This window comes from Mustelus asterias, unplaced genomic scaffold (assembly GCF_964213995.1).
Source record: "Mustelus asterias unplaced genomic scaffold, sMusAst1.hap1.1 HAP1_SCAFFOLD_42, whole genome shotgun sequence".
Lineage (NCBI taxonomy): Eukaryota > Metazoa > Chordata > Chondrichthyes > Carcharhiniformes > Triakidae > Mustelus > Mustelus asterias.
This window is the reverse complement of record NW_027590119.1, coordinates 1,744,207-1,757,490: the sequence shown is the minus strand read 5'-3', so window position 1 is coordinate 1,757,490 and position 13,284 is coordinate 1,744,207. Positions and strand designations below refer to the sequence as shown.

At 45.3% G+C, this 13,284-nt stretch overlaps 1 protein-coding gene across 1 annotated transcript; it reads left to right on the top strand.

Moving 5' to 3' along the window:
* The first annotated feature begins 2,584 nt into the window (after positions 1–2,584).
* LOC144482723 (uncharacterized) lies at positions 2,585–3,780 on the top strand. Its single transcript, XM_078201563.1, has 2 exons — positions 2,585–2,596; positions 3,049–3,780. The coding sequence occupies exons 1-2, from the start codon at positions 2,585–2,587 to the stop codon at positions 3,778–3,780; spliced, it is 744 nt and encodes a 247-aa protein (XP_078057689.1).
* Positions 3,781–13,284: the final 9,504 nt, after the last annotated feature.

Here is a 13,284-nt window from a genome sequence, read left to right as displayed (position 1 = left end):
GATATTCTGGTTGTCACGTAACATTCTCCTCCCTTTCTGGAAAGCATTCTTTCTGGTTGTATCACAACTTGATATTGCTCCTGCTCTGTCCAAGACCACAAGAAACTACAAAGGGTCATGAATGACCTAATCCATCATGCAAACCAGCCTCCTATCCATTGACTCTGTCTACATTTCCCACTGTCTTAGAAAAGCAGCCAGCGTAATCAAGGACCCCACGCACCCTGGACATTCTTTCTTCCACCTCCTTCCATCGGGAAAAAGATATAAAGGTCTGAGAACATGTATAACCAAATCGAGAACAGCTTCTTCCCTGAGGCCATCAAACTTTTGAATGGAACTACCTCACATTAATTTGATCTTTCTCTATATCCTAGCTATGACTGTAATACTCCATTCTGCACCCTCCTCTTTCCTTCTCTTTGTCAGTAAAACGTACAAGAAACAAAACTTCTCACTGTCTACTAATACATGTGACAATAATAAATCAAATCTAATCAAATTTCAAACTTTAAACATCTGCCTCCTCCCTATCAATTGTAAGCCTAATTCTTTTGACCATCCTCCTTATTTTTCCCCAGTTCTCCCCCAAGGACGCTGCTGACTCTGGGGTTCAGTTTCACATTGAGCTATTCCACTCCCCAATATGTCACCCAGGTGTCTAAATTTTTACACCTGAATTTTGCGAAGGCGGCTTCGCTATCAATTCCAGTGACTACCCAGATGTACATTATATCCGGATGGAGTCACTTCGCCTCCTCCCCATCCCATCCCATCCATCGCAGTCCCAGGTGTTTGGAGACTGGGCTCCGGCCGAGTAATGGCAGCCGCAGCTCCCACAATCCCCCGCGCTGAGAAAATCGCTCTCTTCGCCGGGTGGGACTGCGCATGATTAACCCAGAGAAGTTCTGCGCATGTGCGGAGGATAGCGTTTCCCATTGGCCAACAACTTCGAGCGATCCGGGGTCAAAGTGTCTCCCACTCACTTCCGCTGCACCACTGTCTTCATGAGGGCATTGACCAATGGGAGGAATTGGAGGACCGGAAGGACACTGGTCCTCCAGCCAATCAGAGTGCGGGCTTTGTGACAATGCAGATTGGATTTCAGACAGACTGAAACCTCCTCCTGTCGTCAACATCTGTCAGTAAAACTCTTTGTTTTCTTCTCTCCTTTTTCTTCTCATTCTGGGGTTAAATTGGGGACTTGCAGCAACTGAAGGGAAAGGAAGTGAATTCAGGGAGGCTGCAGACTCTGGAAAGGTTGGCCCAGGTATCTCTCTCCCTCTTAAAGACATTGCCATCCTTTGCTTCCTCAACTTGTCACATTTATTTGTCTGGTTAAGAGGATGGTCTCTTTCCTAATGTTCACAATTTAAAGGGATGATTTCCCGAGGAAATAGCTGAAATTTAAGGGGCAGTAAATTAATATAGGACAGAGATGTGTGCAGTCTTGTAATATGGTACAAATTAGATATATTATGCATGGTCCAGTAATAAAGTTCATTTTTTATTATTTTTAGTTTTGTTAATACTGTAACTAAGTAGTTTATTTTCAGTAATCGGGTTATTGTATCACACAAGGAGTCGATTCAGCAACTCAAGTCCATGCTAACTCTCTGTAGAGCAATCCAGTCAGTCCCATTCCCCCTTAAGTTCATAAGATATAGGAGTATAATTAGGCTATTTGGCCCATCGAGTCCACTCCGCCATTCAATCATGGCTGATATGCTCCTCATCCCGTCTGTATCCCTGTTCCCCTGCCAGTCTATTTTGACTGCCCATCTAATTTCATTTTGAAATATTGAATGTATCAAAATGCACCACCCTCATAGCCAAAAAATTGATATTCAAGAACGTTCACTGTTGAAATGTTCTATCTCATAGCCTTGCTGTACTTCTAATTATTAAACTGGTCCCCTATGTTACATACATTTTACTTCGCTAAGTATATTTAGGTATTTAGACGAGCAACCTGCATGAAGATATCTCAGTGCTGGAGAAGAAGGACTGAGCATGGATTTGTTGATCAGCATGAATCAACACCTTCAGGAGAATTGGAAGGGTGTATTATACAGACAGCAGAGTGAGGATACAGGGATAGGGTGTGGGATGGAGATGTACAGATCCAGAGGAACGAGAAAGGAAGAAATGTTCCACAGAAACTAGAATTGTCTATTCTGAATTTCTGTTTGATACTGACAGTGATGACTTTTGTAAACTCATTTTACAGGAAGTTATAAGGGGAAGATTTGCTGCCAGCAATCTCAAAACATGTTAAGGCTTAATAGAGTCACTCAAATTATCAGAACCTGAATATCATCAGACTTTGAATCGAGAAGAAGAAATATTTATCTGTTTTTTCTGTCACATCAGTGTGACTGGAAAGGCACCAAGGAACACAGAGCTGAGTGAGAGTGTCCAGTACACTGACTGTCAAAAGACCAGTTACACAGACTGCAAAAATATCACATCATTTACAGCGGGGACAGACAGTACACATGCTCTATGAATGGATGAGGATTTAACTGATTGTTAAACCTGGAAAGACACAAGGACATCCACACCATGGAGAAACCGGGGAAAGATGAGGATTGTGGTAAGGAATTCCGTATCCCGTCTGCACTGCAAACTCATCAACATATTCACACTGGGGAGAGACTGTTCCCCTGCTCCAAGTGTGGGGAAGGAGACTGCTCCCCATCTGCCCTGAAGATTCATCAATGCAGCCACACTGGGGAGAGGCCCTTCATCTGCTCCGAGTGTGGGAAGGGTTTTCTCCAGGCAGCCGACCTGTGGAATCACCAAGCAGTTCACAGTAGGGAGAGGCTGTACACCTGCTCTGATTGTGGGAAGGGATTCACTCAGTTATCCCACCTGCTGACACACCAGCAAGTTCACACTGGGGAAAAACCGTTCAACTGCTCTGAGTGTGGGAAGCAATTCAATCATTCATCTGAACTTTTGAATCACCAACAAATCCACACCGGAAAGCGACCATTCACCTGCTCCGACTGTGGAAAGGGTTTCACTCAGTCATCTCACCTGCAGATACACCAGCGAGCCCACACTAAGGAGAGGCCTTTCAACTGCTCTGAGTGCAGGAAGTGTTTTATTCAGTTATCACACCTAGTGACTCACCAGGGAGTCCACAGGAGGGAGAGGCCGTTCCCCTGCTCCGAGTGTGGGAAGCGTTTTATTCAGTTATCACACCTAGTGACACACCAAGGAACCCACACAAGGGAGAGGCCATTCAGCTGCCCCGAATGTGGGAAACGTTTTATCCAATCGTCACACCTAATGTCACACCAGGGAGTTCACAGCAGGGAGAGGCCATTCGTCTGCTCCGAGTGTGGGAGGCGTTTTATTCAATCATCCCACCTAGTGTCACACCAGGAGGTTCACACCAGGGAGAGGCCATTCACCTGTTCCGAGTGTGGCAGGGGATTCATTCAGTTATCCGACCTGCAGAATCACCAGCAAGTTCACACCGGGGAGAGGCCGTTCACCTGCTCTGAGTGTGGGAAGGGATTCACTCGTTCAGCTAACCTGCAGGCACACCGACGTGTTCACACCAGGGAGAGACCATTCACCTGCTCTGAGTGTGGGAAAGGATTCGCTCTTTCATCTTATCTGCAGAGTCACCAGCAAGTTCACACCGGAGAGAGGCCGTTTATCTGCTCTGAGTGTGGAAAGGGATTCATGCAGTCATCCCACCTGCTGACACACCAGCGAGTTCACAAGGATTCACAAAGGGATTCACTCAGTCATCCCACCTGCTGAGACACCAGTAAGTTCACAAGTGATGACAGTGGTTGGATTCTGCTGTTATTGCTGCTGTTAATCACATCCGGGACTGAACTATGTTCATTTTGACAATTGGTGAAGTGGGAGGGTTGGAGGGTTTCTTTCTGCTGGACTGGCCGGTCTCACAACTTTGTTTTCAGTGGACTGATGCTCTTTGAGTTTGGGAGAGCACATTTCCACTGAAATGATCCACAAAAAAAAAGCTGATGAATGTGCCAACTCGACACAGCCACCCAAGGCCGGAATCAAACCTGGGTCCCTGGGGCTGTGAGCCAACTGGTCTAACCACTGTGCCACCATATCATGGACCCCGAGCAAAACTGGAATCAATGGATATCAAGGGGCAAACTCTCTGCTGGTTGGACTTATACCTGGCAATTAGGAAGATGGTTGTGGTTGTGGAGGGTCAGTCATCTCAGCTCCAGGACATCAATGCAGGGATCTCTCAGGGTAGTGTCCGAGGCCCAACCATCTTCAGCTGCTTCATCAATAACCTTCCCTCCGTCATAAGGTCAGAAGTGGGGATGTCCGCCAATGAATACACAATGTTCAGCACCATTTGTGATTCCTCAGATACTGAAGCAGTCCATGTCCAAATACAACAATATCCAGGCTTGGGCTGACAAGTGGCAAGTAACATTCATGCCACATAAGTCCGAGGCAATGACCATCTCTAACAGGAGAAGATCTAACCATCACCCCTTGAGATTCAAGGGCATTACCATCACTGAATCCCCCTTCCACTATCAACATCCTGGGGGGTTACATTGACCAGAAACCCATAGATACTGTGGCTACCAGAGCAGGTCAGAGACTGGCAGCCCTGAGGAGAGTAACTCACCTTCTGACTCCCCCACCCAAAGCCCGTCCACCATCTACATGACACAAGTCAGGAATGTGATGGAATACTCTCCACTTGCCTGAATGAGTGCAGCTCCCAACAACACTCAAGAAGCTCAAAACCATCCAGGACAAAGCAGCCCCACTTGATCAACACACTAACCACAAACATTCACTCCCTCTACCACCGACGGACAGTAGCAACAGTGTGTACCATCTACAAAATGCACTGCAGGAACTCACCAAGACTCCTTAGGCAGCATCTTACAGACCCAGAAACATTACCATCTAGAAGGACAAGAGCAGCAGATACATGAGAATATCACCACCTGGAAGTTCCTCTCTAAGTCACTCATGTCAGGAAAACAGAGATAGTTTTAAGTGATCTATGTTTCTATTGTTAAATATTAGAAATAAAGTATAGATTTAAGTAAGTTTGATTTAGTGTTTCTGTGTAGGAAGAGGAGAACTTTGGTTGGATTAATGTTGAACAAAGGTGTTTGCATGTGTGGGGGATAGGTTTCAATTGAAATTGTATTCCTGTTGTGCTGAGAGAGTTTATGGCGTGAAAAATAAACGTGAAGTTGGAGAAGTAATGCATTGTTGCATAGCAACCAGGGGCACCTTTAGGGTGAGAAGGTTTTTGAGTGTAGTATTAGTTGAATTTATAGTCTTTGGTCGTGACTTTTAAGGGGCGTCTTGACAAATACATGAATAGGATGGGAATAGAGGGATATGGTCCCTGGAAGGGTAGGGGGTTTTAGTTCAGTCGGGCAGCATGGCCGGTGCAGGCTTGGAGGGCTGAAGGGCCTGTTCCTGTGCTGTAATTTTCTTTGTTCTTTGTTCTATAGCAGTTGGGATGAGGAAACGAGAGAGTGAGCAGCTCTCAGCTCTACTAGAAGCAGGAAAGCCATACAATGGAGTAATGTGTGCGAAAGCAAGCTCCAGAGGAACTAAAGGACAGTTAGTTTGAGAAACCCGGGAATGGAAAAGAAGCTCCAGGAATATTGAAGAAAAAAAGGAACAGCATTGTCTTTTGAACAGGATACTATTCATGGAAGTTAAACTCAGACCTGGGAAGAAAAGAACTGATGAGGTTGGTGACAGACAAGCCGCATATCTGAATAGTGGGAAGGTTTGATGTCCTTAAATCCAGATTTTGAAGCAATTGTATTCTGTTACAGACTGATGATCTGAGTTTATGCAGAATTTTGGAAGCATGTTGCAATTCAAGGCAAAGGAATTCTGAGAGTTAAAAACCTAGAGGCAGCTTCTTGCTAAAAGAGTGGAGAGAAAGGCTTGTTTGAAAGGATAATTGGAAGACCTGGAAGTGGATCTTTGTTGAAAGCAATGGAGAGAAACTTGGTTTGGAAGGAGATATTAACACGTGTCTTTCTGAGAGCGGAGTTTGAAAACACTCGAGACAATCATCTGGGGGGGAAATTTGAGGAGAAATCCACAGAGGATCGATTGAGTTGCATCTGCCACTTGGTTTCAGAGTGGGGGTTGTCTGATCACAGCTAACCTGTGGGTTTAAAGGAACCATGTGTTTACTGAGAACATTATAGCATAAGGAATTTTAAATCTATGTTATCCTTGAAATCTGGATACATTTGTGAAGGTAAGTGTGAGTCAAGGAGTATTTTGTTATCGTCAAACTCTTCGTGTTTAATAAATATTTTATTAAAAGCTAATTGGCAGTCCTGAGATTCTGTTCCTTTATGTTTTCTACAAAAAGTAAAAGTTGCAGTCTTTTGAGCCAGTGTTCCATCCTGGAATCATCCTGTCCAATTATAACATCAACTGGGATCGTAACACTCACATCTTGACTTCAAAATATATCGCTGTTCCTTTGCTGTCACTGGACCAGAATCCTGGAGCTTCCTCCCAAACAAGTGTGGGTGTCCCTACACCACAGGGATTGCTGTGGTTCTAGAAGGCAGCTCAACACCACCTTCTCAAGGCCATTTAGAAATGGGCAATAAATGCTGACCTAGCCAGTGAGGCCCACCTTTTATTATTCAGGGCAGGCTGTGGGCTTTGACCTCTGTAAACGAATAAAAAATAAGGTAATACCTGTTTTTAGCCCATTGAATTGGTTTTCAATGACAGCATTGTCTTCTCCCTTGTTCTTATGTCCTGGGCCTATTACACGGTTATACTTGAAGGAATAGAGCCAGCCTGACTCCACTGTGTTATCTCTGACACTGTTATCATTCCCTAAGCTGCTACAGACTAGTTCATTAGCTCAAACAAACACATCTTTCTCACAGTGTGAGGCCAGTTTCCTGCACAATTTAATTCATTTTGCAGACATTGCTAATTCCAGCAAGGCTGCGACTTGACTACATTGACCAGCATGCTTTGCACATTGAACCCACAATGCAGTTCAGTGCAGTTCTTCAGATATGCTCAGTCTGGGTTCTTCTATCACCCTCGATATTTCCTGTTACCACCATGAGAGACTCCACACACAGCGTTACACCACAACCCGTGAACACTGATTAATATAAAATAAATAAAGTTACAAACTGACTGCACATTAAAAAGGTCCATAATACATTGGTTTCCAATAGAGCCATTGTAATAAAAGCCAATGAAGTTATGCTGAGGCTTTATGAAGCACTGTTTAAACCACAATGGGAATATTGTGTTCATATCCAGACAGCACGCTTTAGGAATGATGGGATGGTCCTTGAGAAGGTGCGGAGGTTCACCAGAATGGTTCCAGCAATGAAGGATTTTAACTCCAAGGTCAGGTTTGAGAAGTTGGAGTTATTCTCCCTGGAATGAAGGAGGCTAAGGGAAGATCTGATAGAGGTGAACACTATTATGACAGGTTTAGATCAAGTGGATACAGAAATTGGCCACGATTGACAGAGACTGCTGGAGGCAAGGCTATTGGTTAATATAACTTTTTATTGCACCTTCTTCTAAATATGTACAGCACAAGGCTCAGCAGACAACCATCTCTCAGCAGACTCTTATCATCTGATCTTACATCACTGGGTAGAATATTTACAAATTTAACATTAACCCTTTACACTGCACCAAGTCTTCAGTCAGCCTCCTAACATCCCCTCAGTGCCAGTTGTCTGATTTATCAATTGATGTTTCTGAGATTCACCTTGGGACACTCTCCTACATTGAAGGTCTGATGTAAACAAAAGTTATTTTAAAAATCTCATTGTAACAGACTGAGGAAGTCAGGATTAAAACAATATCTGGGTAAATGGAGTTAGGTCACAGATCAGCCATGACCTCAGTGAATGAGAGAACAGGCTTGAGGGGATAAATGACCTCCTCCTGTTCCTGGTAAACTTGGACTCAGACACCAGCTGATGAATGGAAAGTGATGGGAGACCTGGGGAGAAGAGACTTCATCAGAAACCAGCACTGGAGCAGAGTTAGAGAGTGGGAGAATCCTGGGGAGAAACTACACAGGAACTGGAGCAGGTTGTTCAGCCCTTCCAGTCTGCTCTGTCATTCAGTTAGACCCTGGCTGGTCAATTAGTTTATCATCAAGATTTATTTGATTCTATTCTGTAGATTAAGCTGCAGCTCAGTTTTATGGGAAATTAACATCAGCAGAAACAAACTCCAACTATCACAATGGGAACATGTGAATTAGGAGCAGGAGAAGGCCACTCGGCCCCTCGAGCCTGCTCCACCATTCAATAGGATCCCGGCTGATGTGATTGTAGCTTCAACTCCACTTTCCTTCTTACCCCTCACACCCTTTGACTCTCTTGTCAATCAAGAATCTATTAAATTCAGACTTCAGAATATTCAGTGAGCCAGCCTCCACCACTCTCTGTGGAAGAGAATTCCACACTGTAACAACCCTCTGAGAGAAGTCTTAAATGGGAGACCCCTTATTTTTAAACTGTGCCTCTAGTTCTCCTCTCTCGACAATCAACATCCACTCTGTCAAGTCCCCTCTGAATTTTATGTTTCAATCAGATCCTCTCTCATTCTTCTAAACCCCAATAGATACAGGCCGAACATGTCCAACTTTTCCTCGTATGATAACTCCCTCATCCCAGGAATCAGTCAAGTAAACCTTCTCTGAACTACTTCTCACACAAGTCCTCTCTTAAGTAAGGAGACCAAAACTGTACACCATGCTCTAGATGTGGTCTCACCAATACCCTGAACAAATATAGCAAAACATCCCTGCAATAAACAACAATTCATTTACCTTTCTAATCATTTGCTGTGTCCACACACTAACGTTTCCTGATTACAGTACCAGGACACCCAGATCCCTCTGTACCTCAAAGTTCTGCAATCGCTCGCTTTAAATAATCAACTGCTTTTCCATCCTTCCTGTCCAAATGGACAAGTTCACATTATCCAAAAATCTTGTTCCAGCTGCCAACCTTTTACCCACTCACTGACCCTATCTATATTACTTTACAGGCTTGTTATGGTCATTCACATCTCACTTTCCTACCTACCTTTGTGTTATCAACAAATTTTGATCCTGTCATCCACATCATGAAAATAGTTTGTCAATAGTTGAGGGCCCAGCACTGGTCCCTGTGGCACTCCACAGGCTACATTTTGCCATCCCAAAAATGACTCATTTCTCCCTCCTGTTTCCTATTAGCTCATCAATCCTCTATCCATGCTAATATAAAGAATCAAAGTGGATGGGATGCTAATATGTTATGCCTTATGCTACAAATTCTTATTTAGTGTGGTGAACTTTGATGTGGCACCTTGTCAAATGCCTTCTGGAAATCTAAATACACCACATCCACAGGTTCCACTTTATCCACATTGCTTGTTACTTCCTCAAAGAAATCCAATAAATCAATTAACATGATTTCCCTTGCACAAAACCATGTTGACTCTGCCTGATTGCACAGAGATTATCTGTGTCCCACCCCAGTCTCCTTAATAACAGAATGAACATGATTCAGTCCTGCATGGGATTACTTATTTACTAATTACTTAAATAATAGATAGATAAATAAATGAACATGATTCAGTCCTGCATGGGATTACTTATTAATTACTTCAATAACAGATAGATAAATAAATAAATGAACATGATTCAGTCCTGCATGGGGTGAGCAGCAACAGCAGAATCCAACCCCTGCAGTGACTTGTGAACTTGCTGGTGTCTCAGTAGATTGGCTGACCAAGCAAATCTCTTCCCACATACGGAGCAGGTGAACGATCTCTCTCCTGTGTGAACCTGCTGGTGTCTCAGCAGGTGGGATGACTGAGTGAACCTTTTCCCACACATGGAGCAGGTGAATGATCTCTCTCCAGTGTGAATTTGCTGGTGTCTCAGCAGGTCCTTAGAGCTTTTAAAGCTTTTCTCACAGTCAGAACACTTAAAAGGTCTCTGATCAGTGTGGACTAGTTGATGTGCAATGAGCTGGGGTGGCTGAGTGAATCGTTTCCCACATGTGGAGCAAGTGAAGGGTTTCTCCCCAGTGTGAATCCGCTCGTGTATCAGGAGGTGAGGTGAATCAGTGAATCCCTTCCCACACACACAGCAAATGAATGGTTTCTCCCCGGTGTGAACTCGCTGGTGTCTCAGACAGTGGGATGAATGGGTGAATCCCATCCCACACACCGAGCAGGTGAACGGTTTCTCCCCAGTGTGAACTCGCTGGTGTGTCACCAAATCCTGTTTACTTTTAAAGCTCTTCTCACAGTCAGAACACTGAAATGGTCTCTTATCAGAGTGAACTCGCTGGTGTGTTTGCAGCTGGGATAAACGTCCGAATCTCCTCTCACACACGGAGCAGGTGAATGGCTTCTCCCCAGTGTGAGTGCGCTGATGGACTTGTAAATCATATTTACTTTTAAATCTCTTCTCACAGTCAGAACATTGAAATGGTCTCTGATCAGTGTGAACAAGTTGGTGTGTCAGAAGGTGGGATGACTGAGTGAATCCCTTCCCACACACTGAGCAGGTGAACGGTCTCACCGCCATGTGAGTGCGCTGGTGTCTCAGGAGGTCCTTTGTGCTTTTAAAGCTTTTCTCACAATCAGAACACTGAAACAGTCTCTGATCGGAGTGAACCTGCCGGTGAATCAGGAGGCTTGATAAAGCATGACATCCCCTCCCACATTCGAGGCAGGTGAATGGCCTCTCTCCAGTGTGAACACGCCGGTGTGTATAGAGGCTGGATGAGTAAGCAAATCCTTTCCCACACTCAGAGCAGGTGAACGGCCTCTCTCCAGTGTGAATGCGACGATGAATATCCAATTCGGACGGGTAATTGAAGCCCCTCCCACAGTCCATACATTTCAATGGTTTCTCTGAGCTGCCGGTGTCCTCGTGTGACTCCAGGTTGGATGATGAGTTGAAGCCTCGTTTACACAGAATATGCGTCGGGTCACTACTCACTGACAATGATGTGATTGTTTTTCAGACTTGTTAAACCACTTTCCACATTCAGCACATTGGAAACTCTCAGGTGTGTGTGTGTCAATGTGCTTTTTCAGTCACACTGATGTTTGAAATCTTTGCCCGCAGACAGAATAAACATTTCTCCTTCTGTAGACAAAGGCTGATTATATTCAGTTTCTGATTAATCAAATCACTGAAACAGATCTTGATGTGAAGTTTGGTTTGAGTTTCATATCTGTAAATCTTGCTTCATAATACCCTGCAAAAACAGTTTACAAATACCATCACTGTCAGTGCAGGATAGAAATTCTGAAATTTCTCTGGAACATATTTTCCTCTCTTGTTCCCCCAAATCGATAAATCCCCGTCCCACACACTCTCCCCCCTCCCTGGGCTGAAATCCAAACCCATCTCAACATCTCCACCATTTCTTCCCTCCACTCCCAGTTTTCTCCCTCCCTCTCCTCTGTCTGGGTTCAGTTCTTGATGTGGAAATCTCACTAACTGTCCTGGCTGGAGACAATACACATCTCTTTAACCTGTGCTTAACCCTCTCTCCACTCACATTTTCTGTACCTTTAAGACTTGATTGCCTGTAAAGACTCGCATTCCAACCATTATCTTGTAAATTGAGTTTGTGTCAATATATATGCCCTGTTTATGAACACAAGTCCCACTCACCTGATGAAGGAGCAGTGATCCGAAAGCGAGTGCCTTTTGCTACCAAATAAACCTGTTGGACTTTAACCTGGTGTTGTGAGTCTTCTTACTGGGTTCAGTTCTCCAGCTGCTGTCTGCAGACTGACAATAAAACCAATGGGTCTTATTGGGGGTGTTGGGGCCTCCAGCGGGTGTTTGTGAATCCTCCCCGCCCACCTCCCAGGGTTTCCTTCCTTCCCAGAGATCAGAGTCCTCATTGATTTGAGGCCAAAGTGTAACCTCTTATTTATTGTCTCCCTCCCCCATCCTCTGATGTGAACCATCCTCCAGTGGCTGAGCCAGGATGGGGCCGTTAACCTGGGCCTGTTCCCGGGAGGGAGGGAGAAGCCCCGCAGCTGCAAACCAGGGAGCTGACAATGATTCTGAAGGGTTTGCGGATCCACAAAGTGTTTCCAAATCCTCCCAGCCACCGCCTAACGCTGACTCCGCTTCTCCGGGACAAACAAGCGCCAAGGACAGCAATGACACTGCGCATGCTCCACATCACAATGCCCGGGCACTGATTGACGGCAGCTCCGGACCAATAGGAGGAGGGGGCGGGGCTGGAGGACCGAGCGGGAGCGGCTGGTCCTCCAAGCAATCGGAGTGAATGAGGGGCGGGATCTGAAGCATGCGCAGTGCGGGTAATGGCGACGGAAAGGCGGATGGTTTTAACCTGGAAGCGAGATCAATACGAGGTAGAGGGCGGCGCGCGGGGAATGATAAATGTGGCGGGTGGGTGGAAAGACTTTGTAAACATGTTGTTCAAACCCAAACCCCGGAAATGAACTTCCCGGTCCCCCCCTTTGTACCAAATGGAGCGGCAGCTTGTAGTGTTAGACCCGGGCTGACTGCCGCCATTGAGGCTGCATGTGGGAGGCCGGCAGGGATTGTGATCGGAGAGTGAAGCCCTGACGTCACAATGGAATGGGTGAGAGTGTGACGTCACAATGGAATGGGTGAGAGCGTGACATCACAATGGAATGGGTGAGGGTGTGATGTCACAATGGAATGGGTGAGGGTGTGATGTCACAATGGAATGGGTGAGGGTTTTCCCACGTCGGTGGTGACATTCACGAGGGCTCATAGGTTCAAGGTGAGGGGGGGAGGTTTAACACGGATACCAGAAGGACGTATTTTACACAGAGGGTGGTGGGGGCCTGGAATGCGCTGCCAGGCAAGGTGGTGGAGCGGACACACTGGGAACGTTTAAGACTTATCTAGATAGCCAAATGAATGGAGTGGGAATGGAGGGATACAAAAGAATGGTCTAGTTTGGACCAGGGAGCGGCGTGGGCCTGGAGGGCCGAAGGGTCTGTTCCTGTGCTGTATTGTTCTTTGGGGACAAGTGAATCACTCTGACTATAAAAAGTGTAAGAAAATACTGAAGAGGGAAATCAGGAGGACAAAAAGAGGGTCTGATATGGATCTGGCAGGTAAGATTAAAGAAAATTCCAAGAGGTTCTATAGCTATATTAAGAGTAAAAGGGTGGCTAGAGAGAGAATAGATCCCCTTAAAAATCAGTATGGCCATCTGTGTGGGTAGCCGCAGGAGATGGGTGAGA